The sequence below is a fragment of the Pristis pectinata genome, chromosome 1 (assembly GCF_009764475.1).
Source record: "Pristis pectinata isolate sPriPec2 chromosome 1, sPriPec2.1.pri, whole genome shotgun sequence".
In the NCBI taxonomy this organism is placed as follows: domain Eukaryota; kingdom Metazoa; phylum Chordata; class Chondrichthyes; order Rhinopristiformes; family Pristidae; genus Pristis; species Pristis pectinata.
Genome location: NC_067405.1, coordinates 57,397,450 through 57,413,397, shown reverse-complemented (window position 1 = coordinate 57,413,397; position 15,948 = coordinate 57,397,450). Strand labels below are relative to the sequence as shown.

Below are 15,948 nucleotides of genomic sequence, written 5' to 3'. Positions count from 1 at the left end.
GAACATAGAACAATATAGCACAGGAACAGACCCTTTGGCCCAGGATGTCTGTGTTTACAGCGATGCCAGTCCAAGCTAATCCCATCTGCCTGCAAATGATCTATATCCCTCCACTTCTCTGCCTGTTCATGTGCCTGTCTAAATACCTCTTAAGTGCTATCACATCTGCTTCCACCACTTCCTGGTCAGTGCGTTCCAGGTACCTACCACTTTCTGTGTTTCTTAAAAAAAACCTTGCCTCGAAAATCTCCATTAACCTTTCCCCCTCTAACTGAAAGCTACGTCTTTTAGTATTTGACATTTCCACCCTGGGAAAAAACTCTGACTATCTACCCTATGTATGCCTCTCATGACTTTATACACTTCTATCAAGTTGCCCTTCAGCCTCTGATGCTCCAGAGGAAACAATCGAAGTTTGTCCAATCTTTTCCTAATACTTTATAATTCTGGCAACATCCTGGTGAACATCTTCAAAGCCTTCACATCCTTCCTGTAATGCACCTACTAGAACTGCACACAATAGTCCAAATGTGGCCTAACTGGTTTTATACAACTGCAGCATGACTTCCTGACTTTTTTACTCAACATCCTGACCAATGAAGGCAAGTATGCTGTCTGCATTCTTTACTACTTGTGTTGCCACTTACAGGGAAACATGGACTTTCACACCAAGATCCTTCAAACTCTGTACTGAATTAAGCTCATGAAAAGTTTTAAAATTAATTTTAACCTTGTAAAGCAGCTTTTACAAATTTTGTTTTGTTACTAATACCAAGGTTATTGGCAAAGCGATTGAAGCTTATCCAAATAATCCACGCATAGATTGGGTGAGAAGCTGGCCTGGTCAGACTGTGCTGTGTGTCTCGCAATTGTTTTGGACCCAAGAGGTTCAAAATGCTATTAAAACAGGCCAACAGGTAAGTGGAATAGAAAAACATGCATTTTTAAACAAAATGATTTTGTACAAAATTTACATTTATAAATCCATATGCATTCCATAATTTAAGTAAACAATCAGAAATCTTATTTTTTAAGTTTGTCTTTTAACTTGATTTAACTTGAAGTAGAATAAATTTGCAAGACATTGCCTTTCATTCATTCTATTCATGTAATTTAGTTCTATTAACCCCACCAGAAAACTTGCAACAATAAAGAATGAATTGCTTTCTATTATCATAATCATTGCATCCCTGTTATGCACTGTAGGCAGCTTATTTAAATTGACAGATATTTTCAATACAAAAAAATGATGCAATTTTCTTTTAAAGAAAAGTTGGGCAAATTCAAATAAGGAATAATTAACATTTTTGCCTGTTCATAATCATTGGAAAAATATATCAAGATGTAGTAAAATGCTGTAAAACAGATATACAGTAAAATGATCTGTCACATTTGCTTCAAAGGCTCTTGAGAATTACCTGGATCAGAATAATAAGCAGATTGACGATATTGTTACCTTGGTCCGTGGAAAACTATCCAAGCAGAATCGTACTACTCTTGGAGCTTTGGTTGTGTTAGATGTACATGCCAGAGATGTCTTAACAGTTTTGGTAAAGAAAAAAATCAATAACGAAAATGATTTTGAATGGTTGAGCCAGCTAAGGTACTATTGGGAGGTGAGTGAATACTTATAATGCTCTGCATTGGTTAAAATGTCTGTGAGACCATTTTTAATTAGATTAGTTCATAATATTAGTCACCTCATAGTGTATAAGGTGTGTTATGTCTGTGGTTAAAAAAAAGTAATTTCCCAGCTTAGGTTAAAAATTGGTTTGTTATATAAATAGAAATTATGCAGAAGATTTTAGGAAAGAACTTTGCTGCCTTAAGGTTATTGAAACTTTGGAACTGAATGTTCTAATTTCACTATTGAAGACAAGGCATAACAAATGATCAAAGAATTTTCATGGAGCACTGGTATGAGAACTGACAAGACTAGGAACAGTATGTGTGTAGATAGTAGGAGCTATCTACACATGAACATTGCTGTATAATGAACGATGAGGCACATAACTAGGGAAGTAGAAAGGACTTTAAAGTAAAGAGTCAGGGTAGGGATCAAAATTGTAAACATGTGGCGAATCAAAAGCAGAGACAAGGCAAGAGAAAGAAGTCTCAATATAGGAAATTATAGACTGTGATGGAAAGGGATGGGGAGCAAAAAGTAAGAGTAAATGAGGTAACAAAATGAATGGACAAGACTAAAGGCTCTGTATCTGAATATATGTAACATTTCAAAACAACAGAATTAGGTTTATTATCACTGCCTTATGTGTCATGAAATTTGTTGTTTTACGGCAGCAGTACAGTGCAAAGGTATAAAAGTACTACAAATTACAAAAATGAATACATAGTGCAAAGAAAAGGAATAACAGGGTATGGTTCATGGGTTTCATGGACCGTTCAGAAATCTGACGGAGGGGAAGAAGCCGTTACTGAATTGTTGAGCGTGAGTCTTCAGGCCTCTATCTGTACAGGTGAACCGAGAGTGCAAATAGATATTATCTATCAAATATGATCTGACAGCCATTACAAAGACTTGACTGTAGGATTGACCTATACACACTTCTAATTAGTATTTTTGTAATTTAAAATATGGATTAAAAATTAGAAATATTTGATTCTATAAGGGATCAAATATCAATTGCTGCCTGAATGTTAACCCCATTGTAAATAGAAAAAGCATCAGGATCCGCTTTGTGCATCAAACAATTTGTCTCATCACCTTGATGCTACATTTTGATTAAGCATATGTTGCCAGAGATGGACATTTGTACTGTTGTTTTCCACCAAAATTATGACCGAGAACTCCAAAGGAATTGCATGGCTCCAATATTGCTTTTGAGTAGGTGTCTATATGAAAACCTGTAATGGTTTTAATGACTTTAACCTGCATTTCCTTAAGCAAATAAATACATATATTACACATACATATTAGCATAGCGGTTAGCGTAACACTATTACAGTGCCAGCGACCTGGGTTCAATTCCCGCTGCTGCATGTAAGGAGTTTGAACGTTCTCCCCGTGTCTGTGTGGGTTTCCTCCAGGTGCTCCGGTTTCCTCCCACATTCCAAAGATGTACAGGTTAGGAGCTGTGGGCATGCTATGTTGGCGCCAGAAGAGTGGCGACACTTGCGGGGCTGCCCCCAGCACATTCTTAGCAATGCAAAAAGATGCATTTCACTGTGTGTTTCGATGTACATGTGACTAATAAATAAATATCTTATCTTCAATGAAGGATATAAAATATTTTACCAATTACGTTGTTCCCTATTGAAAACTGAATTTGACAATGTGATAATTGTTGATCTATAATTTGCTGTAGGAGTGAATCTAAAGATACATATACTGTATATAGACACATTTTTCATTGTATCTTGGTTTTTACATAATTTGTGTAGCAAGTTGCTAAAAGTGCAAGCTAATAACTTTTGCAGTGGTTGAAATAGTCCTGAGGTCTGACTTCACAGGGCAAGCAACTACATATCTCCTTAATTAACCAGACTGAACATTGAAATATTAACAACGCAAAGAATGAAAAAGACTTGTAAATGAGTGTGGGCAATTGAATATCAAATCAGGTGTGAAGCAAAACTATTTTTATGCACTAAATACTGAGGAGCTGGGCAAATATCTGAAAGGAACGAATTTGTCGGCCTGTGGGGAAAGGGTGTGGGAGTGGGATCAGCTGGATTACATGTATAGAATCGGGTAGAGAGTCGATGGAGTAAATAGCCTCCCCCTGTGACGTAATCATTCCCTCCTTCTGTAAGTAATGAGTCAATGAATGTTTTGACCAAAGGCTCAATGAATGTTTTGTCCAAAGGTCCACCACTGCAAAACTAAGTCATTCATGAGTTCCAGGGAGAAAGATTGGTGTAGAGGTAGTGAGTAGGTTCGAGAGGGGGAAGTAGAGTGATAGATTGGGGGTGGGGTGGGGGGAGTGGTCAGGTGATGAATTGGTGGTGAATCAGTTGGCAGATTGATGGGGTTGAGGAAAGAGCAAGAGGTCAGTGGAGGTTTCAGGCAATGTTAAAGCTTTGGATGTGCCTCAAGGAGGGAGAGAGAAGGGTGGAGTGGAGATGATGGGTACCTGATGAAAAGCTGCCATCACTAGTAAGTATTTAATTTAAAAAGAACCCACTTGAGGCAGGTTTCCAGCTCTCGACGTTGTGGGTTGGAACCTGCTCACACAGGTCTCCTTAAAGTAATGACAAAGCAGTCCTGAAAAACATCATGAAGGCATTGTTGTTCAGGTGTTTTTCTTGTAGTTTGAAGAAAATTGTAAGGAAAGATACCGAGAGATTGTTTCTTCAGTGTGGATAGTCTGGAACTAGGAGTGTAGTCTCAGGAAAAGGGGTCAGTCATTCATAATTGAGATGAGGATGCAATTCTTAACTTAGATGGTTGTCAGTCTTTGGAATTCTGTACCCCAAAGCATATTTAGTATTGGCCTCAATGGGTTCTTGAACACTATGAGAATCAAGGCATATGGGTACTGGGTGGAAAAGAAGACAATACATAGAATTAGCCAAAGTTTTATTGAATGGTACTGTAGGTGTAAGGAGCTTGTTTGGCTTATTCTTGCTTCTTTTTCTTATGCTCTTCCTTCAGTTAGAGCACAATCTTTGAATGTATGTCCCTAGGCTGTATATCTAGGCAATACCTTGTAGATCTCTGCTCCCTACTATCCACCTCCACTTTCATCCAGTGTTCTGTACATCACCAGGTGAAAATCCTCACTTGGATTGTCTCTGGGTGTTAAATTTTGTTTGTTAATGCTTCCACGAAGTGTCTTAGGACATTTTATTATGCTAAAATGCTACATATACAATTTGTTGTTGTTGGAGAGCAAAATTGGATGCTAATTGAGATGTGCCAACGATGTTCTGTTATTGGTTCCTTCCCAAATGTAATAGACATTTTGCAGCTCTCTATGCTCTTCATTTCACAGGAAAATGAACTTCAGACAAAAATGATCAATGCAGGTTTACCCTATGGCTATGAATATCTTGGAAACACCCCCAGACTTGTTATCACTCCACTTACAGACAGATGCTACAGGTGAATTTTGTGCAAGTGATAATTGAATAAGAATACTAAGCAACTTTAGAATTACAAACAGCATTTATCACTGAATGAGCTAAAGCAGGGAAATGGAGACTGCAATCCACTAAGTACCAAAGTATAAATGAGAATGTAAAATAGCTTCCTTCTTGTCAACGGAATATTTAGTCATGTATGAAGCAAAAATCACTAGCAAAGAACACAAAATCTGTCAAACAAGTGGCTTTTGTTCTCACTTCCCTTTGACTGAGGGATAGAATCACAAGCAACCACTTTCTTGGAGGCTACTAACCATAGAAAGATTAACCAAAGTTCCATATTTCTTAACAACTGAATGGAATCTTAGAAATAGATTATCAACAAATATCCAAAAGCATCAAATCACAAGCACTAATTGTTTTTGCATAGTGCATGAATCATTTAATGTAATGTACTTGCTTACTTTTCCTAACTAGATTGGTAACAGTTGTTTCTACAAAATTGATGGTCTAAAACTTGCATCATGCACCTTTTTTACTGGAGTAGCATTTGGACAGACAAAGTAGCTGCATTATCCAAAGAACTGTTGTGCGGAGGATTTCATAACTTCCCATACCATTTGGCATCATCAGTCCCAATTAGAAGCATCCAGGACTAGGACATGCCCCCATAATTGGATTCTGAATTATCCAGACTAAGATGCCTCCTGGTTGTGAATTAGGACCAAAAAAAAATCCCTAACGGCATTTAAACAAACCCACAGTGTTGGCAACCTCTCGTTTAGATGTTGCTTTTTAGACCTATTTCTCCAGTTGATTCATTTATAGAGAGATTTAGTGTACTGGTAATCTATGTGATGTAAGATTATGAAGAAAGTGCACACTTTTAGCCCTATTTCTAATTAAAAAGGACAGTTTACGCAACATAAATTTCAAAAATCTGCAGTTTTTCCGCTCCCTATTTTCATTGATTTACGGTATTTACAATACACAAATTCTTCTCTGCTTCTTCCATGCATTTTGCTAGCCACCGTCTGATCTCATCCTGAACTGAGCATCTGACCCAATATCCCCTCCATCACCAAAACTGCCTGCTTTCCAGTTCCAAAACGCTATCTATCTCCATCCCCGTCTCTGCTCATCTTTTATTAAGATCCTTATTATAACATTTGTTACCATTGGACACAATGAATTCAGTGTTTTCCTGGCCATTTTGGAAAAAAAACTTAAGTTTATCCAACAGCCTGTATCCTAACTCATCATTTCTTGTTCTGACATGTAATTCTGAATTACATCATGTCCCATTCATGCATCACCCCTTTGCTTGTTGAGATACATTGATCAGCTGGTCTGGTAACAATTCATGGTTGGTCTATTGAATCAACCGATTTCATCATTTTATCATGGACAGAGTGTCTTCAATTGCCTAGGCCCTCATCTCCTGAAATCCTGCAACAAATCTCTCGCTCTCTCTCTCTCTCTCTCTCGCTCTCTCTCTCTCGCTCTTGCTCTCTCTCTCTCGCTCTCTCTCTCTCCCTCGCTCTCTTCTAATCTTTCTAAGCAAGCTTTTGGACCCTCCTAATATGTTTAGAGTCAATTTTTGTGTGATTATGCTCCTGTAAAGTGTCTCACACATATGTTTGACTGAATCAGAGGTACTCTTCTCTGTGGATATTTCAAAAACTTTTATATGAAATGTTAGAAACGTTTTGATTAACCAGTAAGGAAGTGGAAAAACCAATGTGTTGTCCAAATGCCACACAGTTGGCTCTAATGTAATTTTTTTGGATGTTCACACATCTTCTTCAAAAGGGTAATTTGGATATTTATTTCAGAGACAGAATTAAATCTATAAACTCCAATGTGGAGACAGACTATTTTAGTACAATTAGTTTGTTGGCATCCATTCTGATAGCCAGCCAACTGCTTTTAATATGTTCACCTGCCCTCTTGTCATATCCCTTTATCATCTTCTCTTTTACCTACCTACCCCTTTTAATCTTGAATGTTGACATAGTTTCTGGCTCAGCCACTATCACTGGAAATGAATTGACTGATCTTACAACTCTGTGTAAAATAGACTTTTCTAAATTTTTTGCATTTAATTTTGTTTATGTCCCCTCATACACTCAATTACTGTAATAAAACTTCTTCAAACCACATTATGACATGTTTCCATAATTATAAGCATTTTTATATGCTACCCCATGATGTTTTCGGTACTAGTGAAAGAGCCCCAATTTTTAATGTTATATTTATCATGGTTGACAGCTTGATAAATCCCCTTTAAAGTCTCAACATCCTTCTTGTTGTGTGAACACAGTGTTCATAGTGAGGTTTTATTGAGATTTCATCTGTAGCCATTTTTATGCCTTTTTTATGTTCTGTATCTTGTGATAAAACTTAAAAGTCCAATCAACTTTTTTAAAGAAAACAATATAAACTTGAGTTGCTCTTAATGTCTGGTAAATGTAGCCTTGGGTCCTTCTGCTTTTCTGCTGACCTAGGCCTCCTTCTGTGTATAATTACTGCTTTTTTTCAGTGGGATATAATGAATTCCATCTGGCAGTTATCTCATTTTCCAGATTATCAATATATCTGTCTTAAGTGTTAATTTCACATATTTTGGTATACTGTAAATTTCAATACTGTTCTCTTTCAGCTTCTTTCATCTTGGACACATAGTAATGGAAATTACTTCTGAATCTGACCCTATGGGACATCATTACTCCTTATTGTGCTGTAAAACTCTATTCTGTGTTTTACCTTAAAAACAATTTCAACAATTTGCTATTCTCCTATTAATTTCAGATGCCCTTACGTATTTGTTATCTTGTGAACTGAATGTACAATGAGTAACCTGCTTAGGTGTATTTGGAGTCAGTATTAGAAAAAACATTCTGTTAACTGGAATGCAATTTAAATGGAGGAATGAGCCTGCCTTTTTGTTGGCTACATGGAACAGTCCATGTTCCAAGCCTACACTGGTAATGCTCCCTAATTCTTTCTCCACTACATTGACGACTGCATTGGTGCTGCTTCCTGCACCAATGCTGAGCCCGTCAATTTCATCAAATTTGCCTCCAGCTTCCATCCTGCCCTCAAATTTACTTGGTCCATCTTCAACACCTCTCTCCCCTTTCTTGATCTCTCTGTCTCCATCTCTGAGACAGATTAACCACCGACATCTTTTACAAACCCACTGACTCCCACAGTTACTTTGACTACACCTCTTCCCACCCTGTCACTTGCAAGGATGCCATCCCCTTCTCTCAGTTCCTCCACCTCCACTGCATCTGTTCCCATGATGAGGGTTTCCATTCCGGGACATCAGTGATGTGCTCTTTTTTCAGTAAATGGGATTTCCCTTCCACCACCATCAATGCAGCCCTCACCCACAACTCCTCCATTTCCCGTATGTTTGCCCTCATCCCATTCTCCCCCCCCCCCCCCACACTCGACATAACAGGGACAGGGTTCTCCTTGTCCTCACCTACTACCCCACGAGCCTCTGCTTCCAACACATCATTCTCTGCAACTTCCGTCACCTCCAACGGGATCCCACACGAGGCACATCTTCCCCTCCTCCCCTCTCTGCTTTCCGCAGAGATCACTCTCTCCACGACTCGCTTATCCATTTGTCCCTCCCCACTGATGACCCACCTGGCACATATCCTTGCAACTGTGCAAAGTGCTACACTGTCCCTACACCACCTTCCTCACCACCATTCAGGGCCCTAGACAGTCCTTCCATGTAAGGCAGCGCTTCACCTGTGAATCCGTGGGTGTCATTTATTGCATCCGGTGCTCCCGGTGCGGCCTCCTCTACATTGGTGAGACCCGACGCATATTGGGTGACCGTTTTGTTGAGCATCTTTGCTTCGTCTGCTGCAAAAGCCAGGACCTCCTGGTGGCCAGCAACTTCAGTTCCACTTCCCACTCCCATACTGAGATGTCCACGGCCTCCTCTACTGCCACATTGAGGCCAGATGCAGGTTGGAGGAGCAACACCTCATATTCTGCCTTGGTAGTCTGCAACCTGATGGCCTCAACATTGATTTCTCCAACTTCTGGTATTCCCTGCCCTCCCCCTCATTCCTGTGGCCCTCTTTCCCCTTCTTTTTCCCTTCCTCACCCTCATGACCTGCCCATTTATTCCCCACCTCCTTCCTGTTATTCCATGGTCTACTGGCCTCTCTCACCGGATTCCTCCTCCTCCTGCCCTTTGCCTCTTTACCCTTCACCTCTCAGCTTCTTGTATCACTCCCTTTCATCCCCCCTCCCCCACCTACCTACCTTTCCCCTCTCACCTGAACTCACCTATAACCTGCCAACGTGTGCACCTCCCCCTTCCCCTACCTTTTTATTCTGGCTTCTGCCCTCTTCCTTTCCAGTCCTGATAAAAGGTCTCGGCCTGAAATGTTGACTGTTTATTTCCCTCCATAGATGCTGCCTGACCTGCTAAATTCCTCCAGCATTTTGTGTTGACGAAGAAAATAAATCTATTTATCTGTCAACTTGGCAATAATATTAGCCTCATATGACATTTTTCCTAGACTGGTCTGTCAGCTTTAAGTTGCAGACTTGCATATGCCTCAAAGTTTAAAAGTTAAAGAAGTAAATAGATTGCAGAAAATTTATTTGTAAATATAACTAAATTAAAACTATTAATATCTCTGTATGCATGTAATTGTAAACTATGACATGTATCTTTTTGGATCTTGAATAAATGAACAGAACTTTGTTTGGTGCATTAAATCTTCACCTTGGAGGGGCACCAGAGGGACCTGCTGGCACTGGTAAGACTGAGACAACTAAAGATTTGGCAAAAGCTGTAGCCAAGCAGTGTGTGGTTTTCAACTGCTCTGATGGATTGGACTACATTGCTCTTGGAAAATTCTTCAAGGTATGTATAATACAAATATTTACAAATTCCTAATACTCAATGTGAGAAGTGTCATTGAATTTTTAATTGCAAACTTGGTTATGATTTCAGGGATTACTGTCCTGTGGTGCTTGGGCATGCTTTGATGAATTCAACAGAATTGATCTGGAAGTACTTTCTGTTGTTGCTCAGCAAATTCTAACCATCCAAAGAGGTTTGTTAATTTGGGATTTTTCATGCATTTATTGTTATTAAATTCTTTAAGAGTGGTACATTAAACTGCCATCATTCTTGTCAGAGGGCATTTGCTTTATCATTTCAATATATTAACAACATTTGTGGTATCCAATCTTTCTTTGTTTAGCAGAAAGGTTTATGATCTTCAGTTTTCCTGTATCTTATACAATTATTTATCTCTAGTTGCTGAAATAAAAAATTAATTCTATTGCAGCCAGTTCTGTTCTCAGTCTTGCTTTTTACGTCACTCTTCGTAAAGGTGACTTTCTAAATGATAAACGTTATTTTCAACTGATAATGTAAAATGTGTTAAAAGTGCAGATGTGTGATGTCATGTACCAGGAACAAAAATATAGCAGGTTGTAAAAAGTAATTTCCTCTCCATTCCTCAGTTGTCATCAGCTTAAAACTAGTAAATGTGACTTGACTGAAAAGCTGGTCAGCTGGAGGTTGAATCTGAATTCTTGTGTTTACTTCAGTAACTTTGATGGAAGATTGGCAGAAATCTTGTAAAACAAAAAAGGCATAACGTTTTATGGAGAATTTGTGATGAATTCCACACATTTTGATTTCCGGCTTCTCGAATCCTCTTTTAGCTTTAATCCATTCAGCATCAAAATTTGACCCGCTAAACCTATTAGTATCTAGCTGTATAGTCTTAGCCTCTTTAATCTTATCTATGTTGTTAGAGAGGCTCACTTCTGTTTTCTAGGGTGGACTTCCTATGCATAATAGATAAGGGATTTGCATTTATGTAGTGCTGTATGTGACTTCCCAACCTGCTTCAAGGTAATGATGCATTTCAGTAGTGTAGGAAAGCAGCAATCAACATGCACACAGCAAGTTCACAAACAGTGATGTGACAATGAAGTAGATAATTTTTGACTGATATTTGAACTTTCAGACTCAAAAGTGACAGAGCTACCCACCAAGTGACAGCTGGTACCTATTTATACAACAACATAAACTGAGTGTCTGCTATTTGCATGACTAAATTCAAATTTCTCTGATACATTTGTACATGAGAAATTTTATATTCATAAAAACACATAAAGCATGAATGCTTAAACTTTACAGACTTTGTTATGTAAATGTGCACATTATACACCTGCTGATATTCACACTAAATGTTTTTAAGTACAAGTAGAGAGCAGACACTAGTGAGGAGAATGAGGAATCAATTTAAGCAAATCTTTATTTTCTTATATAATGTGCTATATCTTGTCAGTATGGGCCTATATTCCACTTTCACACCATACCCAGATTGTTCAGAACGGGAGGCTCTATCCAGCTCACCCAAAGTGTCACTGACTCCTGCAGCCGAGCCTGAGCAGAGTCTGGACACTGGAGAAGCATTCCTTCTGAAATTCCTCCAATTGCCTCGCCAGATATTCAAGCTGTCACACTTAAAAAAAAATTATTAAAAAGGAAATTATTTTTTAAAATTAAAAATGGTGAACAAATTAATAATAAAATTCATCTAAGAAACATCTTTAAAAAAAGCACAACTAATTTTATAAGAATGAAGTTAGCCTCTTTGCTTTGTTTCCTGAAGCCTCCACTAATATCAATGTGGTTGCGCATCCTTTGTTGAGTTTAAATGGATGCAGGGTCCAAGAATCCAAGAGCTGATTCTTAAACTGGGGAATGCCAGGAAATCTCAGCAAGATGGGCCTCTGTCCATCTAGCAGCGGATCCTATTGAAATGTATGGTATCAATTATTGTTGAGTGAGTTCAGGACTTCCCACATTTGACTCAGATTTGCTGACACTTAACAACATAAGAATCATAAACCTAAGATGTCTGTGCATGCAAAGTCAGATTGTAGCAGATGCATTTAGTCAACTATTTGATAGCTATTGAAATGGAAGTAGTGTAATATAAAATGGCTGTGAAAAGAATGGCCTTGATTGTTATTTCACTACAGTATTTCTAAAGGCCAACATTTTAACGGGTCTTAAAGGAGAATAAGGTAGATCTAAAGGCACAGCCTACCATTACTATCATTGGCTGTGCCAGCCAATGGCACTTGATGATAACGTTTTTCCTTGCAACAGATTAGCTAGTTCTGGATCTGGGTTTCTGCTGATCTAAAATCAGTGAAGAGCACTCACCATGATTGCTGTAATGTAGGTGGAAAATGCTTACAGCTATGTTTGGGGCCATCTTGCTAGGCATGGTAATTTTGACAATATTGATTGCTCTCTTTCATGGGGTACTACTAGAAAATTGTTATGGAAGGGAATAATAGATGATTCACTTCCCGGCATACAATTGCATTTACACCTCCTGAATGCAATGTAAATGCAATTCTGAAGAGCTTTATGAAGGAATTACAAGGCTATTTACAATTCCACAATGGGTTATAGTAACACACCATGCTTTAAAGTAAATTATAACATTCTATGGAATATTTTGTTTGCCTAATATCTGCATGGCAGCCAATGAATGGTTTTCACCATTAGTTAGGCTTGCCTATTACCCTTGCCCATTTATCCCTTTTAATTTCAATGACGTTTTGAGTTATAAGTTGTTGGAAGTGTAAGATGAAAATATCATGGTCCCTTTGACAAGTCATCAGCGATCTGAGTGAACAGGGCCAGCGAGTAAGTATTTCATCAGCCATTCGGGTTGAGAGATTCTGAACCAAGCATTGCAATGGCTGAGAATGGTATGTGATTTGGAGTTGATGACATTGAGGTCAAAGCATGTACAGGAAGAGTCACAAAAAATAGGAAAGAAAAATGAATTAAGAGAGAAGAAAGCAAGAAATGGAAGGAGTTTTTCTTTGGATCGCATGCAACGAATAAAATTTGGAAATGAGACCTTGCACTTATCAGGGTTAATCTTCAGTGTTACAGAAGTTGATAGGCAGTAAGTAACACTTACCATGACTTAAAAGATTATTTAGTTTACAAATAATAACTTAACCTCTGTGGTAAGCTCACTTAATACCTACTGTGCAAATAAAAAAAGTCATGCAGCTTAATACAAAGCTTCACGCAGTTTAATATATTTCAGTGGAAACCATACAGCAAGATGCTGTATTCTACATTGTTGATAGTGGAGCAACAAATCTCTGACTGCAGCTTTCAAGCGTTTGTGTTTAATTGTGCCTTTGCCTGGTCTGAAATTCATGTGGTGTTTGCTCACACAGCAAGTAATATCAGCTTCATTGCTATTTTAACACTAATTTTTGGGCTATCAAATAAGACATAATTTGATATTTATGATAATACAGAGGCAATATCACAGAGAGAGGGAGACACACACACACCAATGACATGTTTTTTTGTTTTGTTTATACATTTATTTTTTCTGTTTCTTTGCTACAGGCATTGGAGCTGGTTCAGTTACATTGGTGTTTGAAGGAACTGAACTGAAACTTAACCCAACCTGTGCTGTCTTCATTACTATGAATCCAGGTTATGCTGGTCGTTCAGAGTTGCCAGATAACCTTAAGGTAATATTTCTAATTCCTTGCAATATTTGAATCAGCTGACAATTATGTGAATATTATTGCTTGTCATTTGATTAATATTTAAGCATCAAATGGTCATCTATAATACATAAAAGCTCTTAGCTGCTAGTCAGATACATAATTAAGAATTGGGATAGGCTGCGAGAAAATTTTCCAGCTGTGTAACTTGATAATTGGCAATATGTCATCTAATTCAATTTGAGTCTTGAGCAAAAAATGTTTTGTTATAAATTATAAACAAGATTCTTACTTTTATTTATTGGCTCATTTTTGCTCTAAATTGAATGGATGACTTACAGTACCCTGTGAGTTCCTAGCTGGATTTCATCATCTTCAAGTAAAGAGCAGCTGTTCTTACTAGAAGTTAATGGGACATTTATCTAAGTGCGCTGATTGAAATCCAGTGATGCCAATGGGTGCCAGCTGTGAAATTATCCTCAACTGAGCAGCAAAATCTCTGTGGCTTTACAACTCTATGAGATCCAGTGAGAAGGAGGATATTTTCTTCTCTCTGTTTTTGTGGTGGAGGAAGAGAGCTTTTCCAGGCCTCACCAAAAAGAAGAGTCTCTCTAATATCAGAATTTTCAGGGCCCCAGCTTTCCATAGGGAACACTACTCTAAGAACTTTAATCCCCAGAAATAAAGTGCTTTCTGATCACTTCCTGCCTGTTTTGGTTACATATGACTATTAAAAGCATTGTAACCCGGCAGTCAGAAATTGAACCAATGCCCTTGGGAAACTCTCCTGGCATTAAAATTTTGAACATTCCTTTGTGAGTTTGAAGTAGACTACCAAAATGATCTTTGTTAGGTTTGTAATATCATATTTTATTTCTAATATATAATTTTTTTGGGGTTATTGTGATATTGTAGGCTCTCTTTCGAACAGTGGCTATGATGGTACCAGACTACGCGATGATTGCAGAGATTGTACTTTACTCTTGTGGTTTTGTCAGTGCTCGACCACTATCAGTTAAAATTGTAGCCACCTATCGACTTTGTTCAGAGCAACTATCTTCACAGCATCATTATGACTACGGTATGCGTGCAGTGAAATCCGTCTTAACTGCTGCAGGAAATATTAAGGTAATATATGATGCATAGTTAGCCTAAAGCAACATTTTTAAATGAAAGCTGATTGTGCTACACATATAATGAAATCTTATTTAAAAATAAATGAATAATGTTTTTGTTCCTTTTAGCTTAAGTACCCAACAGAAAATGAAGAGATTTTACTTCTACGATCAATTATTGATGTTAATCTTCCTAAGTTCTTGTCTCATGATTTGCCACTTTTTGAGGTAAAATTGTCTTTCCTTCTCTGCACATTTTTCATTTTGATTTCCATTACATTTAGCCTTAAAACTGTTTGGTAGCTTAACAAAACATAATTATGATAAATTCATCAAAAGTTTATACAGTGCAATCAGAATGATAAGTTGACTAGTTTTTGAAAAAACTGCTACAGTTTAACTATTTTGAAACAGATTATTTTCAGTGCATTTAATCTATGATAACAAATGCATGTATTAGAAAGTGAATAGAACATATTACATGGGATGCCAGTGAGCTCATTTGGGTTATTGGTTTGAATGTCCCTGAAGAACTATGTACAGTTCAGTTGATCATACTATTTTGGGGATGGTGTGATACAGTACAAGGTGGGTATTCAATTTTTACAGAAGATAAGGTAATTGAAGTGTGGTGAAAGACTAAATGAATATTTATGTTGTAAAAAAGAAAATTTAAAAAGACTATCATGATATTTAATATTCTCAGAGGTAATTAATTGAAATCTAATATTATTTGATGTGTTTAAGGTTTATATTTTTCAGTTATAAAATTTAAAAAACCTTTTTCTCTAATTATTTCAGAAATGACAAGTGTTTTATTTGTGGCAGTTGGGGTGGTTCTAAAGAATGAACAAGAATTGAACTTCTTTTCATTCTGCTGATGTTCCAACATTTTATTAAATTAAATTTTAAAAAAAATTTTATTTACAGCGTGGTAACAGGCCCTTCTGGCCCAATGAGTCTGCGCCGCCCATTTTTTTAAACCCAAATTAACCTACCCGTACGTCTTTGGAATGTGGGAGGAAACCGGAGCTCCCGGAGGAAACCCACGCAAACACAGGAGAACGTACAAACTCCTTGCGGACAGCGACGGGATCGAACCCCGATCGCTGGCGCTGTAATAGCGTCGCGCTAACTGCTACGCTACCGTGCCGTCGTGTCAAGTCTAACTCCTGTTTATTTGCCTTCTACAGCCTGTATTTTGGAAAATCCTACTTCAAAAGAC

The 15,948-nt window shown here is 37.8% G+C and overlaps 1 protein-coding gene across 1 annotated transcript in view; it reads left to right on the top strand.

The window, feature by feature from the left end:
• dnah7 (dynein, axonemal, heavy chain 7) overlaps positions 1-15,948 on the top strand; it is a 236,137-nt gene that overhangs the window by 79,300 nt on the left and 140,889 nt on the right. The window contains exons 21-28 of the mRNA XM_052011084.1: positions 777-917; positions 1,404-1,616; positions 4,956-5,065; positions 9,784-9,952; positions 10,043-10,145; positions 13,505-13,632; positions 14,524-14,736; positions 14,853-14,951. Of these exons, the coding sequence (XP_051867044.1) occupies positions 777-917; positions 1,404-1,616; positions 4,956-5,065; positions 9,784-9,952; positions 10,043-10,145; positions 13,505-13,632; positions 14,524-14,736; positions 14,853-14,951 (1,176 nt within the window). The remainder of the gene's footprint in view (positions 1-776; positions 918-1,403; positions 1,617-4,955; positions 5,066-9,783; positions 9,953-10,042; positions 10,146-13,504; positions 13,633-14,523; positions 14,737-14,852; positions 14,952-15,948) is intronic.